At 46.6% G+C, this 15598-nt stretch overlaps 1 protein-coding gene across 1 annotated transcript in view; it reads left to right on the forward strand.

The window, feature by feature from the left end:
* LOC147447911 (protein NLP9-like) overlaps positions 1–15598 on the forward strand; it is a 40288-nt gene that overhangs the window by 24392 nt on the left and 298 nt on the right. The window contains exons 4-5 of the mRNA XM_086523812.1: positions 13317–14334; positions 14420–15598. The exon at positions 14420–15598 is cut by the window's right edge and continues 298 nt beyond it. Of these exons, the coding sequence (XP_086379938.1) occupies positions 13317–14334; positions 14420–15598 (2197 nt within the window). The remainder of the gene's footprint in view (positions 1–13316; positions 14335–14419) is intronic.

A 15598-nucleotide genomic window follows, 5' to 3' on the forward strand; every position in this document is an offset into this window, starting at 1 on the left:
ACTTTACGCGATGAAACTTCTCCCAAAGCTGCAAGCAACCATGAGAGGCCTTGTTCTAGGTGATGGGTGCTCAGAGGCTCCACATACACCACAAGGTGCTCCTCTCAAGCTTCAATGGAGAGCTTCACTGCGTAGAGGATGGTCAACTTGGGGGGGGGTAGTGCACTGCCAACCTGGCAAGAGGGGGAGGGGTTACTCTCTTATAGCCTCCCGGAAGAGGGGGCGCTAGCATGAAGAGAGGGAGTGAGAGAGAGAGAGAGATTGCATGGGAAAGTGTGTCAAGTGGCACACTTACTTTAAAATTTAAAAACCATTCAACTTTGACTTTAAAAATCCTATGCTAGTTAATGAAATGTGCAATTAAGTGCACAACTGTACACATAGATGCAACAAATGAAAACGTTAGCTGCTCCCTAGCGCATTGCCGTGCCAGCAATGCTCTGGCATTACCTGTTCGCACTTGTTCGGCCATTTGGTCCAGCGCAAATCATTTAAGAATACTGTTAACTAACTTATTCTAAGGCCGTAAAATAATCAAGCCTTAGGGTTAATAGTCTAAGGATCCCATCTCATTCCTGTGCTTGCAGTAGCGCGCGTAATTTTCTGAGCCTGAAATCTGAGGCTACTATCTACCCCTTTATTGAAGACCCGATTTCCCAATCACTAGGGCTTCATGGTATTTTTTTGCTAGGGTCTCCCTGAGGTGCTCTGGCCCAAACTTGGGCGCACCTGAGGCTCGAGAAACTGCTAGATCTATTCTGATGTGCACACAACTGATTAGATAATTCTTTTCTCGTAAATAGATTAATTATTTACAAAGTCTGACATAGTTACATTTGGTGGCTGAAAACGCTAGGTTGCTTGCCGGGGAGTCTTGCTGAGAAGGTGCTCTGTTGGACACTTGGTCCCTGCTGCCTCTTCTGCTAGAAAACACTAGCGCTAGCTTTTCTTCAATACATGCTTGGTTAAATTGCCTTACCCAGTTTCCCAACAAAGTCACTTATTAATAATAATTGGAAAATGGCTAAAATAGGGAAAAAAGATCTGTGCACTGTAAAAATGCTCATGATGGCTAATGACTGTAATCTGATGATCATGCTGTGTGCAACCAGAGGATAAGTGTCTGGACATGCACGGTCTACGAACAGACTCTTATAAGTGCCAGAACACTTCTTAAGCTAGGCTGACTGAACCCTTGTCATGAAGTAGCTTGTCCACGTACACATAGGGTTAGATATGCACGTGACAGCTTCTTTTATAGGTCTTTTAGCCATTTGCCCTACCTTCTTTTAATAAATGTCATGTCAAAGTCACTTATTAATAAATGACTTAAGCGACTGTTCTATGTCTATATGCTTAAGTGACTTAACTGTGCAAGTGAGGGTATACAACTATGACCTGCCTGGACATGCAAGTCCTTCTAGAGGCTCACAAAATGCTAGGCTAGATCCGAAGCTAAGTAAGACGACTGACGCTAGACTGTAGCAGTTGTCTGGTGCAGTGAAAGAGAACAAGGATTTGCTCGGATCTAGTACTCCGCACACAAACACAAGGGACACTTTACTTCACTTGAAAGAACTGAATTGAACTGAAAAAACGAGAGACAAGAGAGAGAAAAGAGACGACACAGGGATGTCGGTTCCCAACCCTCAAGGGTCCCCTTGCTTTGTTACCAGAGCAAGTACTTTCTTTATTCTTGCACAATGCTACTACAATGATGCTGATGCTAAGGGGTACTGATTCTACTGATGCTGGGGACTGGGTATTGAGGTATAGAGGTTCTATGTTGATGACGATGATGTCGATGACGAGGTACTGGTGGGTTTGTGTCGATGACGATGATGTCACGACGGGTACTGCGGTTTCTATGTCGAAGACGAGGTACTAAGGGTCTTTGTCGATGACAATGAAGTCGACGACGGTACTGTGTCGAAGACGGTGAAGTCGACGACGGGTTCAGTTGGTCTAAGTCGACGATGACGACGACGGTGACTGTGACGATGGTGTCGTCGTCAAGTCCGGGACTTAGACGATGGCGGTGAAGGTGTTGTCGTCAAGATAGGGATGTGAGATGACGATGACGAAGGTGTTGTCGTCAAGATAGGGATCTGCGATGCCGATGTCGACAATGACGGCGTCAAGGTTGAAAATTGAAAACTCTAGATGCTTTGCTGGGGATCTGCTACTGTGGCAACACTGCGGCTTGGATCTGCAACCGCCGAGCGCATTTGGGCTGAAATGCAGAAACACTAGGCTGATCTCGCTGAAAATGCAAAACGCTGGCTGATTTGCTGAATTCTGAAAACGCCAGGCTGATCTCTTGCTGGTTGGTCAATGTGGCGAGAAACTGCAACGGGGAGTTGCGGTCTGGCGAAGCTAAGGGCTGAAAACTGAAACGCTGGTGGTTGTGGTCTGAAAACGCTGAACTGTTGATATGCTGAAAACTCTGGGCTGAATTGCTGTGAAAACGTTGGGGAGCTTGAGGGTGCGTGCCAGTTTGCTCCGATGCCTGCCCTTTCTGTGTCCCTGCTTCTTTTGCTTCTACTGAGTGCCCAATGGATTTCTTTTATAGATCTTTAGCAATTTGCCCTACCTACTTTTCCAACAAACTTACAAAAAGAATTTCAAAAGTCACTTTTAATAAAATGACTTATAAGAGGTGGTTCACATGGTTAAATGCCTGCATGATGAAATGACTCTTCTTATGCAAGAGAGGGTATGCAAGTGTGACTGGCTTGGACATGCACGTCTTGCTAGAGGCTCACAAAGGTGCAAGGCTCAGTCCTAAGTTAAGACTCATGCTAGACTACGGCAGAAGCGTGTCCACGTGGCGCAAGTGAAGTGTGCACGTGACAACAGTAGCTTGTCCACGTGGCGCAAGTGAAGTGCACACGCGACATCCCCCCCTATTAAAGGTGAGGCACAACTACTGAACTTCCACCTTTGGATACTTTTGTGTACTTCTGATGCTTGTGGATGCATAAGCCAATGAAAACCCCTCCAAACTTGTAAGTTGTGGATATTGCTGCGATGTAACCACCGACTATATGAGTTACAAGTAGGAAATAAGACGTAGCTAAATAGATAATTGAGTAGATTACTTAATGGAGAGAGACAGATTTATATACACGAGATTATAGAGTAGAGAGAGAGACAGAGAGTACACACGATATACGTGGTTCACCCAATGTGGGCTACGTCCATGGGAAAGAAGCCACTCAATGGCTTTAGTACTTCAAAACAAGAAGTAGTTTACAAAGGGATTATACCCTTAATGGAGCTCCCGCCTTGCTTCACTCTCACCACCTCACACTCACCTTGTTGCATCAACTTCACACTATGAAATGTGTGTAGAAATGGCCTCCTTTTATAGGCCAAAAGGGCTACCCTCTCTTATGAGAGACAGCCATCTGTAGCCGCCCTTGTGCGAATAAGTCCAAATCGGACCCTCCAATCCGCCCATGTGTGGCTGCCCTTGAGAAGACAAGTCCGCTTTTGAATTCGGCCACCGGCCATTGACTTCCGACCATCGGCCACCGGCCATTGACTTCCGACCACCGGCCATCGGCCATTGACTACCGGCCACCGGCCAACCGACTGGTTGTTTTCCGACCACTTTCCGGCCGCCGTTCGGCCATAATATTCCGGCGAAAAAAAAAGTCTCGGGGGCCTCCGTTCTCGAGGCCTTTAAAGTTGCCCCTGATTCTTGTCCGTGAAAATTTTGGTTTCCGGTGAGTGATTTTCCTTCACGCACGATGGCTTCTCCTCATAATGGGGGCCTTACAAATGTGCGCTTTTACCACAGAAAATTACAAGGGTAAATCAGGCTCCATACTTAACTCTTACTACTATCGCACAATACTAGCCTTGATGCTGACTCTACCTTGCGAGCAAGTACTACCACTCGAAGAGCCCTGTCGTGAAAACATTGCGGGTGAAGATGAAAGGTAAGGGTGCTCCGAGGTATTTCCAATGGTTCCATGTCGACGGAAGTGGATGCACGCTACATGCGAATGCGAATGCAGAAGAGGGTTAGGAATCCTTGCACCAACTCCTTCCATATCCGCATATGAGGCAAGCAAATCTTGGTATTCTTGATCGGGATTTTCATGTATCCGATGTCGACTTTGTTCAAAGACATAGCGATGAAGACGGGAGCGTGCCCGATGCGCGATGGACTAAGGGTGGGACCGGCTTAGAAGTTCGGGATTAGGACACGAAGATTCCTTGAGGGAAAAAATCTGGGAGAGGTTCTTTGGATTCTTGGGGTTCTTAGATACTTGGTTTTGCTTGGGTTCTTGGTGGTTCTTTCCTTGAGTTCGTGAAGCCGAAACACACACGAAGCTCTGATACCAATGTCAGGTGCAACGAAAAAGTTTAAGGATTTAGCTCGGATCTAGTACTCGCACACACTCAAGGTTACTTTACTTCACTTGAAAAGAGAAATTGAATTGAACACAATGAATGAGAGAGAGAGAGAGAGAGAGAGAGAGAGAGAGAGAGAGAGAGAGAGAGAGAGAGAGAGAGAGAGAGAGAGAGACGATACGGGATGTACCTGACCCACCCTCAAGTGTCCCCTTGCTCTGTTGTCATAGCAAGTACTTTCTTTATTACTTGCACAAATGCTAATACAATGATGCTAACTGTTGAAATGCTAATGGGTACTTGATGCTACTGATGTTGGGTACTACTGAGGTGCTGATGGGTACTTGGTAGTGCTGAGGGGTACTGTGGTGGATGCTTGGTACTTGAGAGGCTAAGTGTTGGGTACTGTGGGTACTTTGGTGCTTGGTACTGTGGGTACTGAAGGTACTTCGGTGCTAAGGACACGGAGGTCCTGATGATCCCTACACTGAGCTAGGCAGGAGCCAAGCCAAAATGCAAGGGGTACTAGATGCTGGTGTATTGCGTCGACGACGAGACGATGATGAGGGGTACTTGTGTTGCTTTGCTCCTGAGGTGTGAATGGGTACTGCTCGAGATGCTTGGTACTGCGACGACGATGAGGGGTAATGTCACAAATTGCTGACGTGTCAAAGCCCTGAAGAAGGGAGCCAACTTGCAAATGTCGGCCGAGGGGCCTAAACCCTAAGAAGAACAAGTAACAGAAGAAGAAGTCCTACCAACTTATGGGGACCCCGTCCGATGGGGCTCCCAAGTGACATAAAGAATTAAAATAAAGCAGGACACACACACACACACACAAAAGAAATTGCTAAGCTGGCTGATGATGTGGTAGTTTCTCGAAAATCACATTGGCAGCTGTACGGAATTTCGGGTTTTACGCTGGCAGCTTTTGAGCATTGCTTTTGGACCAGATGCTTTTGAGTTTGAAGGCTTTTCACTGTAAACTGCTTTTGGGGCCTAGGGCCTTTAAATATGAGGTTAGGGCTCATTCTCTGGCATGCTTCCTGGAGAAGGTGCAGAGTCTCGAGTACCGTCTTCTACTGGGTTGACGCAATATAAAGAAAGACAGAAAGGGGCGCCAAGGTTTGGGGCCAATACTCTCTGGGGTGGAATTCCGCCACTTCGTTCTGCGTGTTGTCTCTCTCTCTTTCAGTTCAGTTGTTATTGAAGTGCTAAAAGTCTGTTCAGTCTGTTCTTTTTTATTGGCACGTGGTGCCCGTCTTGTGACAGTGGTATCAGAGCATCAGGCGTGTGCTTTTCTGAAAGCATACCGGTCCCACAAAAGAGCAGACAAAGCTTTATTCTAGATATCTTCGCCCTCCACCCCGGACTTATTAGCCACTACCACCCTTACTTCATCGCGCATCGGGCGCGCTCCCGTCTTCATCGTTGTGTCTTACAGGGCATAAGCCATAAAGAACCCAAGACTTGGAATTCATGGATTCAACAGAATATTTGCAGTTTTTGCTCAACAAACTCCACGACATTCTTTCGCGGCATCCTCAACAGAATCTTCTGATGCTGCAAAGTTTTCAACAATTTTTGACCTACATGTTACCCTCTCTGATGCTCCAGGTGGTACCTCTTCCTAAGTACGAGAGCTTCCAACAGCAAACTTCTGAGCCGTCTTTTCCGATCGGGGGAGTCTTCGGGAATATGGTGCAGCCATCTGACCCTGATCCAGTGCAACCGCCTTTGCCACCGCCATTGCCCCCCACCTCCACCACCACCACCGCCACTAGGCTACAATGGTTGGAGCCCATATGGATACCCTTATTATCCAGCACGACAGTCAAATTTTTCACTTTTTCTGGGGGTGAAAGATTGCAAGAAAGCATTGCAGTTCCTACAGCAATTGGACAACATCTATGCTTTAGGGAACTCTACAGAAGAATCCAAGATTTCTCGAGCAACGGGATTTCTTAAAGATAATGCTATGCAATTGTGGAGTTCAATCACGACACAACCGCATGCTCCAAGGACCTGGCAAGCTTTCAAGACAGTTTTGGTACGTACTTACATGACTTCTATGTTTGAAGTCCGGATTTTGGCAGAATGGGGCAACTTGAAAATGCTTGCCACCGAAACCATGGACGAATATAACCAAAGGTTTCTCGACGTGTACCTTCCGGTGTCCTTCTTTAGGTCTGTTTCCTTGGAGGCCCAATGCGAGCGATACACCATTGGACTACCATCACCATTGCAGGAATTTTGTCTATCCAAGCAAGTCTCTAGCATGCAAGAACTTATGGACCATGTCGCGGCTGGCTACAAACTGATGAAGGGAAAGCTAGAGTTTACCACAGAAGAATCTCTGGCCACGAACCACAACTCTCGCCAACAAAGAACAAATTCTTGAGAGTCTCGTGAAAGTTAACCACAAAGGCCTCGTTTGACGCCTCAACAACGAGACACCTTACTACAAGAAGGTCGATGCTTTGGATGCTTTCAAACAGGGCATAATCATTCTAATTGTCCCAAACGCACTGATAGACCAGAGGAGCTGACGCTTGCACCAACGGTCGACAGAACCCCAGCGCCACCTCCTGCTAAGAGAGCTAGACCCGCTTTTGGACTAGTTCCCGATATTTTTGGCATACGCCTTGAGAGTACGAATGAATTGTGTCGAGCATATGGCAAAGTCAATGGCTTCAAAACCCTTATTTTCTTTGACCCCGGAGCTACAGAGAACTTCATTCATCCATAATTCTTAAAGCAAATGCACTTTGATTATGATGCAGAGGGTGGAGAAATTGAAGCTGAGCTAGCCACATGGCAAACTCAGAAAGTGGTACCGCTCATTGGTGCTCTTCCAGTGACTATTCAAAATTATAATGGAAAAGCTGATTTCCACATCATGAAGTTGGGCAATTGCGACGTTCTCTTGGGCATGCCTTGGCACGACAAGAATGATGCGACTCTCCAGGTTCGGAACCGAACTATCACCCTGATGCAGAAGGACAAGCCAGTCGTCCTCAAAGTTCGGTTGTCCGAACAAAACCTCGAATGAACTCTGTACTTTTTTTTTTTCTTTATAGCTAGAAAGTATTGTTTGAAAATTTGTTTGAAATTTGTTTGAAATGGATGGTATCTGTTTTCAACTTGTCTTGGTGCCGATTTGAAATGTTTGACTCTGGTTTTAATACTTGTTTCATTGATTGGTGATTTTACTCCCGGGTGGAGAAGTGAGAAATACTGTTTTGGTATTGTTTGAACCTCGGAACGACGCAGGCCGATGCATGGGGAGCGTTTCATTGTATGTTAGAAAACCTCCGAACAACGTAGGCCGATGCCTGGGGAGCGTTTGGTCGTATGCTTGTAAAATAATTCTTGTTGTGACTCCTGGCCCGGACGTGGATGGTTATGCGGGAGGAGTATTAAGAAGTCTGAGCAGTGGTTACTCTCAGCACCTCCAAACGGTAGAGGCTACGGTCTGGGGGGCGTTTGGTTGTAAAAAGCCTCTTTATCTCCCGGCTCGGACCTTTTTAGGTTATGCGGGAGGAGTGATGAGGGAGTCGTTGAATATCTCCCGGCTGGGACCTTGTTAGGTTATGTGGGAGGAGAGTTCATCGACGACTTTATGTTTCTATGTCTTGTAATATGCATATGTGAGCATTTGTGTTGCATTGTGATGTGACAACTATTGAATATTCCTAATTGGATGAGATTGCCTGGGTATGTAATTTTAGTGCATCAAGACACACTTGAAAGATCAGTGCGGTTTGGGTGTGATGGCTATTTTTACTACGCAGGAATATTAAGAGTTCCGATCTGGACGAAAGGAGAAGCTAACTCCTTGATCAAAAGAGCCGAAAGGAGAAGCTAACTCCTTAACAAAAAGAGCAAACTGATTGTCCCTCGGAATGACCCTCGGAATTTTTTTTGAGCTAACTTGAGTTGTTTCGCAGATATGCTATAATCGCAGACGATTACTCGCTTTCAAGAAGGGGAGATGTCACAAACTGCTGAGTGTTAAAGCCCTGAAGAAGGGAGCCAACTTGCAGATGTCGGGTGAGGGGCCTAAACCCTAAGAAGAAGAAGTAACAGAAGAAGTCCTACCAACTTATGGGGACCCCGTCCGATGGGGCCCCAAGTGACATAAAGAATTAAAATAAAGCAGGACTCAAGACGCTTGCTGATGACGTGGCATGTTGTACGGATTTCCGCGTTTTGCATTGATTGCTGACGTGGCAGCTGTACGGAATTCCGGATTTTACGTTGGCAGCTTTTGAGCATTGCTTTTGAACCAAATGCTTTTGAGTTTGAAGGCTTTTCACTCTAAATTGCTTTTGGGGCCTAGGGCCTTTAAATATGAGGTTAGGGCTCATTCTTTGGCATGCTTCCTGGAGAAGGTGCAGAGTCTGGAGTACCGGCTTCTACTGGGTTGATGCAATGTAAAGAAATACCGAAAGTGGCGCCAATGTTTGGGGCCAATACTCTCTGGGGTGGAATTCCGCCACTCCGTGTCGCGTGTCATCTCGCTCTCTTTCAGTTCAGTTGTTATTGAAGTGCTAAAAGTCTGTGCAGTCTGTTCTTTTCTATTGGCACATGGTGCCCGTCTTGTGATAGGTACCTCGACGATGGTACTTGGTAGAGATGCTGGTATTGCGAGGCTATGGCTGAATGCTGAAAACGCTAGGAAATGTTGAGGCTGAAATCTGCAACCGCGACGAGGTTATGGGTTGAATGCTGAAGACACCAAGGGGCTGAAAACGCCACTGTTCTTGTGCTGAAAACACTGATGTCCTGGGCTGAAAACGATGAGGAGGTACTACGGGTGCTATTTCATCTTTTGCCCCTTTTGCCTTCTCTAGCGCCCAAAGGGCTTCTTTTTTAGGTCTTTTAGCCATTTGCCCTACCTACTTTTAATAAATTTCATGTCAAAGTCACTTATTAATAAATGACTTAAGTGACTGTTTGTAACAAACTGCTGACGTGTCGACCTACTGAAGAACGGAGCTATCGGCCGAGGGGCCTAAACCCTAGAAGAAGCAGAAGCAGAAGCAGCAATAGATTTTTGAAAATTGCGTAGCTGCTGATGACGTGGCATATTTTCGAAAATTGCGTTGGCATGATGACGTGGTAGGCTGTACGGATTTCCGCGTTTTGCGATGGTGGCTGATGATGTGGCAGGTTGTATGGATTTTCGAAAATTACGCCGGTAGCTTTGGCTTTGCTTTTTGGACCAAAAGCTTTTGAGTTTTGAAGGCTTTTCACTATAAGTGCTTTTCAGGCCAAGGGCCTTTAAATATGAGGTTAGGGCTCATTCTCTGGCATGCTTCCTGGAGAAGGTACAGAGTCTAGAGTACCGGCTTGTACTATGTTGATGCAATATAAAGAAATGCCGAAAGGGGGTGCCAAGGTTTGGGGCCAATACTCTTTGGGGTGGAATTTCGCCAGTGTGTCGCATGTCGTCTCTCTTTCAGTTGAATTGTTATTGAAGTGCTAGAAGTCTGTTCAGTCTGTTCTTTTCCATTGGCACGTGGTGCCCATCTTGTGACAGTGGTATCAGAGCATCAGGCGTGTGCAGAGGGTGGAGAAATTGAAGCTGAGCTAGCCACAGGGCAAAGTGGTACCGCTCATTGGTTCTCTTGGGCATGCCTTGGCACGACAAGAATGATGCGACTCTCCAGGTTCGGAACCGAACCATCACTGGATGCAGAAGGACAAGCCAGTTGTGCTCAAAGTTAAGTTGTCCGAACAAAACCTCGAATGAACTCTGTACTTGTTTTTTCTTCTTTATAGCTAGAAAGTATTGTTTGAAATTTGTTTGAAATGGATGGTATCTGGTTTGAACTTGTCTTGGTGCCGATTTGAAATGTTTGACTCTGGTTTTAATACTGGTTTCAATGATTGGTGATTTTACTCCCGGGTGGAGTAGTGAGAAATGTTGTTTTGCTATTGTTTGAACCTTTGAACGACGCAGACGGGATGTCTGGGGAGCGGTTGGTTGTATGCTTGTAAAATAAATGTTGTTGTGACTCCCGGCCCAGACCTGGATGGTTATGCGGGAGGAGTATTAAGAAGTCTGAGCAGTGGTTACTCTCAGCACCTCTAAACGACGCAGGCTGCGGTGTGGGGGGCGTTTGGTTGTAAAAGGCCTCTATATCTCCCGGCTGGACCTTTTTAGGTTATGCAAGAGGAGTGATGAGGGAGTCGTTGAATATTTCCCGGCCCGGACCTTGTTAGGTTATGCGGGAGGAGTGTTCATCGGCAGCTTTATGTTTCTATGTCTTGTAACATGCATATGTGAGCATTTGTGTTCCATTGTGATGTGCCAACCACTGAATATTCCTAATTGGATGAGATTGCGTGGGTATGTAATTTTAGTGTATCAAGACACCCGTGGAAGATATGTACGGTCTGGGTGTGATGGCTAATTTTACTACGCCGGAATATCGAGAGTTCTGATATGGACGAAAGGAGAAGCTACCTCCTTGATCAAAAGAGCCGAAAGGAGAAGCTAACTCCTTAACAAAAAGAGCAAATTGAATGTCTCGGAATTTTTTTTGAGCTAACTTGAGTTGTTTTGCAGATATGGTGTAATCGCGGACGATTACTCTCTTTCAAGAAGGGGAGATGTAACAAACTGCTGACGTGTCGACCTACTGAAGAATGGAGCTATCGGCCGAGGAGCCTAAACCCTAGAAGAAGCAAAAGCAGCAACAAATTTTTGATAATTGCGTAGCTGCTGATGACGTGGTAGATTTTCGTAAATTGCGATGGCATGATGATGTGGCAGGTTGTACGGATTTCCGCGTTTTGCGATGGTTGATGACGTCGCAGGCTGTACAGATTTTCGTAAATTATGCTGGCAGCTTTTGGCTTTGCTTTTTGGACCAGAAGCTTTTGAGTTTTGAAGGCTTTTCACTATAAGTGCTTTTCAGGCCAAGGGCCTTTAAATATGAGGTTAGGGCTCATTCTCTTGCATGCTTCCTGGAGAAGGTGCAGAGTCTGGAGTACCGGCTTGTACTGTGTTGATGCAATATAAAGAAATACCGAAAGGGGCGCCAAGGTTTGGGGCCAATACTCTCTGGGGTGGAATTTTGCCACTCCGTGTCGCGTATTGTCTCTCTCTTTCAGTTCAGTTGTTACTGAAGTGCTAAAAGTCTGTTCAGTCTGCTCTTTTATATTGGCACGTGGTGCCCATCTTGTGACACTGTTCATATGCCTATATGCTTAAGTGACTTAACTGTGCAAGTGAGGGTATGCAACTATGACTTGCGTGGACACGCACGCCCTTCTAGAGGCTCACAAAATGCTAGGCTAGATCCTAAGCTAACTGAGACTGAAGCTAGACTGTAGCAGTAGCTTGTCCACATGACGCAAGTGAAGTGCGCACATGACACTTCAATGGGGTGAGACGGTTACAGCGGGGTGAGACTTATAAGTACCTTGGTATCGAGGTAGACTCCACCTTCTCCATTGAACGCATCGTCAAGGAATGGGCGGACAACGGCAAGAAGAGCCTGTTCGCTTGCCAGCACCTACTGGCAAACCGAGCCATTTCCCATCTAGTCTAGACAAACTGTGTTTAAGGCGTGTGTATATTCAGTGATTTGTTATGGCGTCGAGATTATGGGGGCCCACGATCAGCGTGGCCTCCATTCTTTGCAGCCCTTGTCGCCACCGAGATGCAAAAGTTACTCGGAAAGGGAGCAAGGTTGACCTCTGTAGGGACATCGACCTCCGTAGGGACGACAACTTTCCATCATGAGTTTAACACTCCACCCGTACCCGTATTCTGTGGGGGCGATGGCTAAACCGATTCAATTCCACCTTCAACGACTTTGACCGACTGCTGGACTGTTATCTTTCTTGGTGGGAAGGCCCGCAGAAAGCGGGATACTCTTCTGGGTACGCCGTGATTCGCACTCGAGGAATGGAACTCCAAGGCATGTCCCTATGGTAAAGTTCCTTGTTGAGTGTGCCCCGCTACTGGAGTGCTTTGCATAGGCATGATAGAGGGGATGCCCTCCTTCCTATGCTTAATCTTATACTCTGATCCCTCTCGAGGGATATGACGTTATTCTTCCCAAAGCGAAGACAAACGAACATTGAGAGTCATTCAAGTACGTTTCCCTGCGGGGGGGGGGGGGGGGGGTGAGCCTTGCCAGAACGGGATTGGGAGATGAAAGGGGGACATCACCAATCCCAGCGGACACCACTTGTGAGCCAACGCCTAGTGTGGTGATCGATAAGCTACCTGGCGGAGGAAACTCCAAAGGGAAGGCCGAAGCAAGTCCCTCAGTATTGGGGCCTTTGACTTGAGGTACTTGGCCTCTTGGGGAAGCAAAGCCTCACGTAGTCCAAGGGGGAAACCAGTGACAGAAGCGTCTGCCCTAGGAGCTTGGGCGCAAGTGAAGTCTCTGTCGTTTTTCCCTTACATATATGGTGTACTAGGGAGACTACAGAGAGTACCCATCCCCGATTCCTAAAAAAAAACAAAAAACCCAAACTATATACTCAATTAAAGTCTCAAAACAAAATCGCACAGGTTTTTAGGTTACGATTCGGGTCGATCCTCTGCTCTCTCTGCTGGTGAAATCCTTGGCATCAAGTTGTGACAAGTTGTTTGCGGGCCCTGTGCAAGCTGCCATCTGCTGCGCTTCTGCTGCCCCGCCGTTCCTTCTTCCTGCCAAGCTACCCCAGCCCTTCCCCTAGTCCTCGAGCAACCTGCTGCTGCAGCGCCACCGAGTGTGTATGGCTGCCCTTCTCCATGTGGGCACACTGCCCTGCCTATCTTGAAGTACCCTCTCTGTCTTGGTTCGTTGTTTTTTTGCCTATCTAAACCTCTCAATTAGAATCTATATTTCTGAAACATATGTAGCTACTGAATTTGTCTTGTACACAGCACCTCTGTCTTGCCAATTATCTGGTAGCTAATCAGATTGGTGCTTTCATGTCAGGTCCAATCAAAAGCTCAGCAGGAAGTTCTGATGGAGATCTCAGAGATTTTGATGGCAGCGTGCAAGAGACATAAGCTACCTCTAGCTCAAGCATGGGTACCATGTGGTTTAGATGTTTGCCCTCATGTTAATGAATCCATGATTACCAGCAAAAATGACATTGGGGATGCTGCCGATGTTGGCTTGTGCACGGGAAATTGCCCATTCTTTCTTCAAGATTTAGGATTGAAGGGTTTTAGGCAAGCTTGCTCTGAGCAATGTCTAGAAAGAGGACAAGGTGTTCCTGGGAAAGCGTTTCTGTCCAATAGCCCTTTCTTTTCCTCAGATGTAAAGGATTATAGTAAAGCAGAATACCCTTTGGTCCATTATGCTCGAGTGTTCAATCTGGGCGCAACTGTTGCAATACGGCTTCGGAGTGCTCTCACAGCTGATCATGACTATATATTGGAGTTCTTTTTGCCTCGAACATGCACAGAACTTGTAGAGCAGCAGAGCCTGCTGAATGCTCTCTCTGTTACAATGCAACGTGTCTGCAGAAGCTTGAGGACCATCACAGATGCAGAACTGCAGATGGAGAGGGGCTATCCTAACAACGAGTTTGTCACTAATCCAGCAAATGGAGTGGGTGCTGGCCCTGCGCTTGAACTATCCCACCTGGCAGTGTGTAACTCTGAGTTCGCTATTCCATCTGTCCCCATTTTGAGTGTAGCAAAGCAAACGGACACCAAGTCCGAGCATTCAGAAAAAGCCATCTCAAGAACAACTCCAGATAAGACAGTAAAGCACAATTCACTGGATGATGACCTTGATCTATTGGCAGGGAAACAGAATCTACCAAGCCAAGATGAAGATTTCCAGCCATCTGGATCTCATGTCATTGGCGATAGGAGCACACCAGAAACTTGCAGTAGCAAGAGGAGGATGGACAAGCGGAGCTTGGCAGAAAAGACTGTCAGCTTGAAGGTTCTTCAGCAGTACTTTTCTGGTAGCTTAAAGAATGCGGCCAAAAGCCTTGGTGGTAAGATCTATGGACCCTAAATTTTAATTCATATGTATTCTTTGAGTTTTGATGTTCGTGAATGGACTGGACCTTATGTCTTCAGTGTGCCCAACGACCCTCAAGAGCATTTGCAGACAACATGGCATATCAAGATGGCCATCCCGCAAGATCAACAAAATGAATCGATTGCTTGAAAAACTAAATGGAACGATCCACTCGGTGCAAGGTGTGGACGGTGCACTCAAATTCAATACTTTCACAGGTGAACTTGCATCAGCTCCAATAGCAGCAGCAATACAGATGCCTGGGGATGGTTGGTCAGTTTCATGGGGAACTACTGGTGGTATTGCTCTCCAGGCTAAACAAAAGCAAGTAGAATGCCCCTCTGTGGTGGCTGAGAGTTCACATTTTGTTCAAACAATCATGACGATCAGGGGTGATCCAGTTTTTCCTTGTAGAGAGACGGCAGTTAAGGAAGCAGTGGAAACCATCAATGCTAAGATAGCGGCACCTGTTCAGCAACTAGGTATCAAACAACCAACGCTTCAGGCTGGAGTCTGCACACAAGGCACCACACAGGACCAGCTGCCCCCTGGAGGTGCAGGTATACTCAATACCAATGGCAATTCGGTACCGAGCACTACCATTTCTGTCGTTGCACTACCGCTGGTAATAGAAGCTGCTATCCTATCCACCCGTGTCTCGACTGCCCAAAATCTTACTGATTGCAAAGCTGATGGGGAGACTTTGCCATCAAATAAGGTGACCAGTGGTGATGTAGCGTCTAGTGCAGAGTTGGTTAATGGTTGGAGGAATCCAAATCTATTTGATCACAGAGTACATGGGGGGACTGATGCTTTAGCAGCTTTGACGGGGTTCTTAATTGAAGGCATGGTCCCCAGCAAAATACTAGGTGAGAAGTGTTTTGATATAGAGGTAGATGGAAACTTGAGGATGGAGGCGGACACACATGGGCTGGAAAACTTTCCTAATGTGATGGGATCCTTCCCTGAGTTTGATTCTTCAGACTCGCAAGGCAGCCACTCCGTCCTTCCATCCTTTAGTGCCATTGGTAATGCTGAAAAGGACAAGGAAGTCTCAAAAGAAGTCTGTCTCACCACAGTTAAGGCAACACACCGGGGGGATACCGTGCGATTCAAACTGATGCCGGCTTGCAGCTACATTGACATATTGGAGGAAGTTAGCAAGCGTTTCAAGCTGAAGTGGAATACTTTTGACTTGAAGTATCTTGATGATGAGAGCGAGTGGGTTCTGCTCACAT

The sequence above is a fragment of the Adiantum capillus-veneris genome, chromosome 11 (genome assembly GCF_014529385.1).
Source record: "Adiantum capillus-veneris isolate H3 chromosome 11, ASM1452938v2, whole genome shotgun sequence".
In the NCBI taxonomy this organism is placed as follows: domain Eukaryota; kingdom Viridiplantae; phylum Streptophyta; class Polypodiopsida; order Polypodiales; family Pteridaceae; genus Adiantum; species Adiantum capillus-veneris.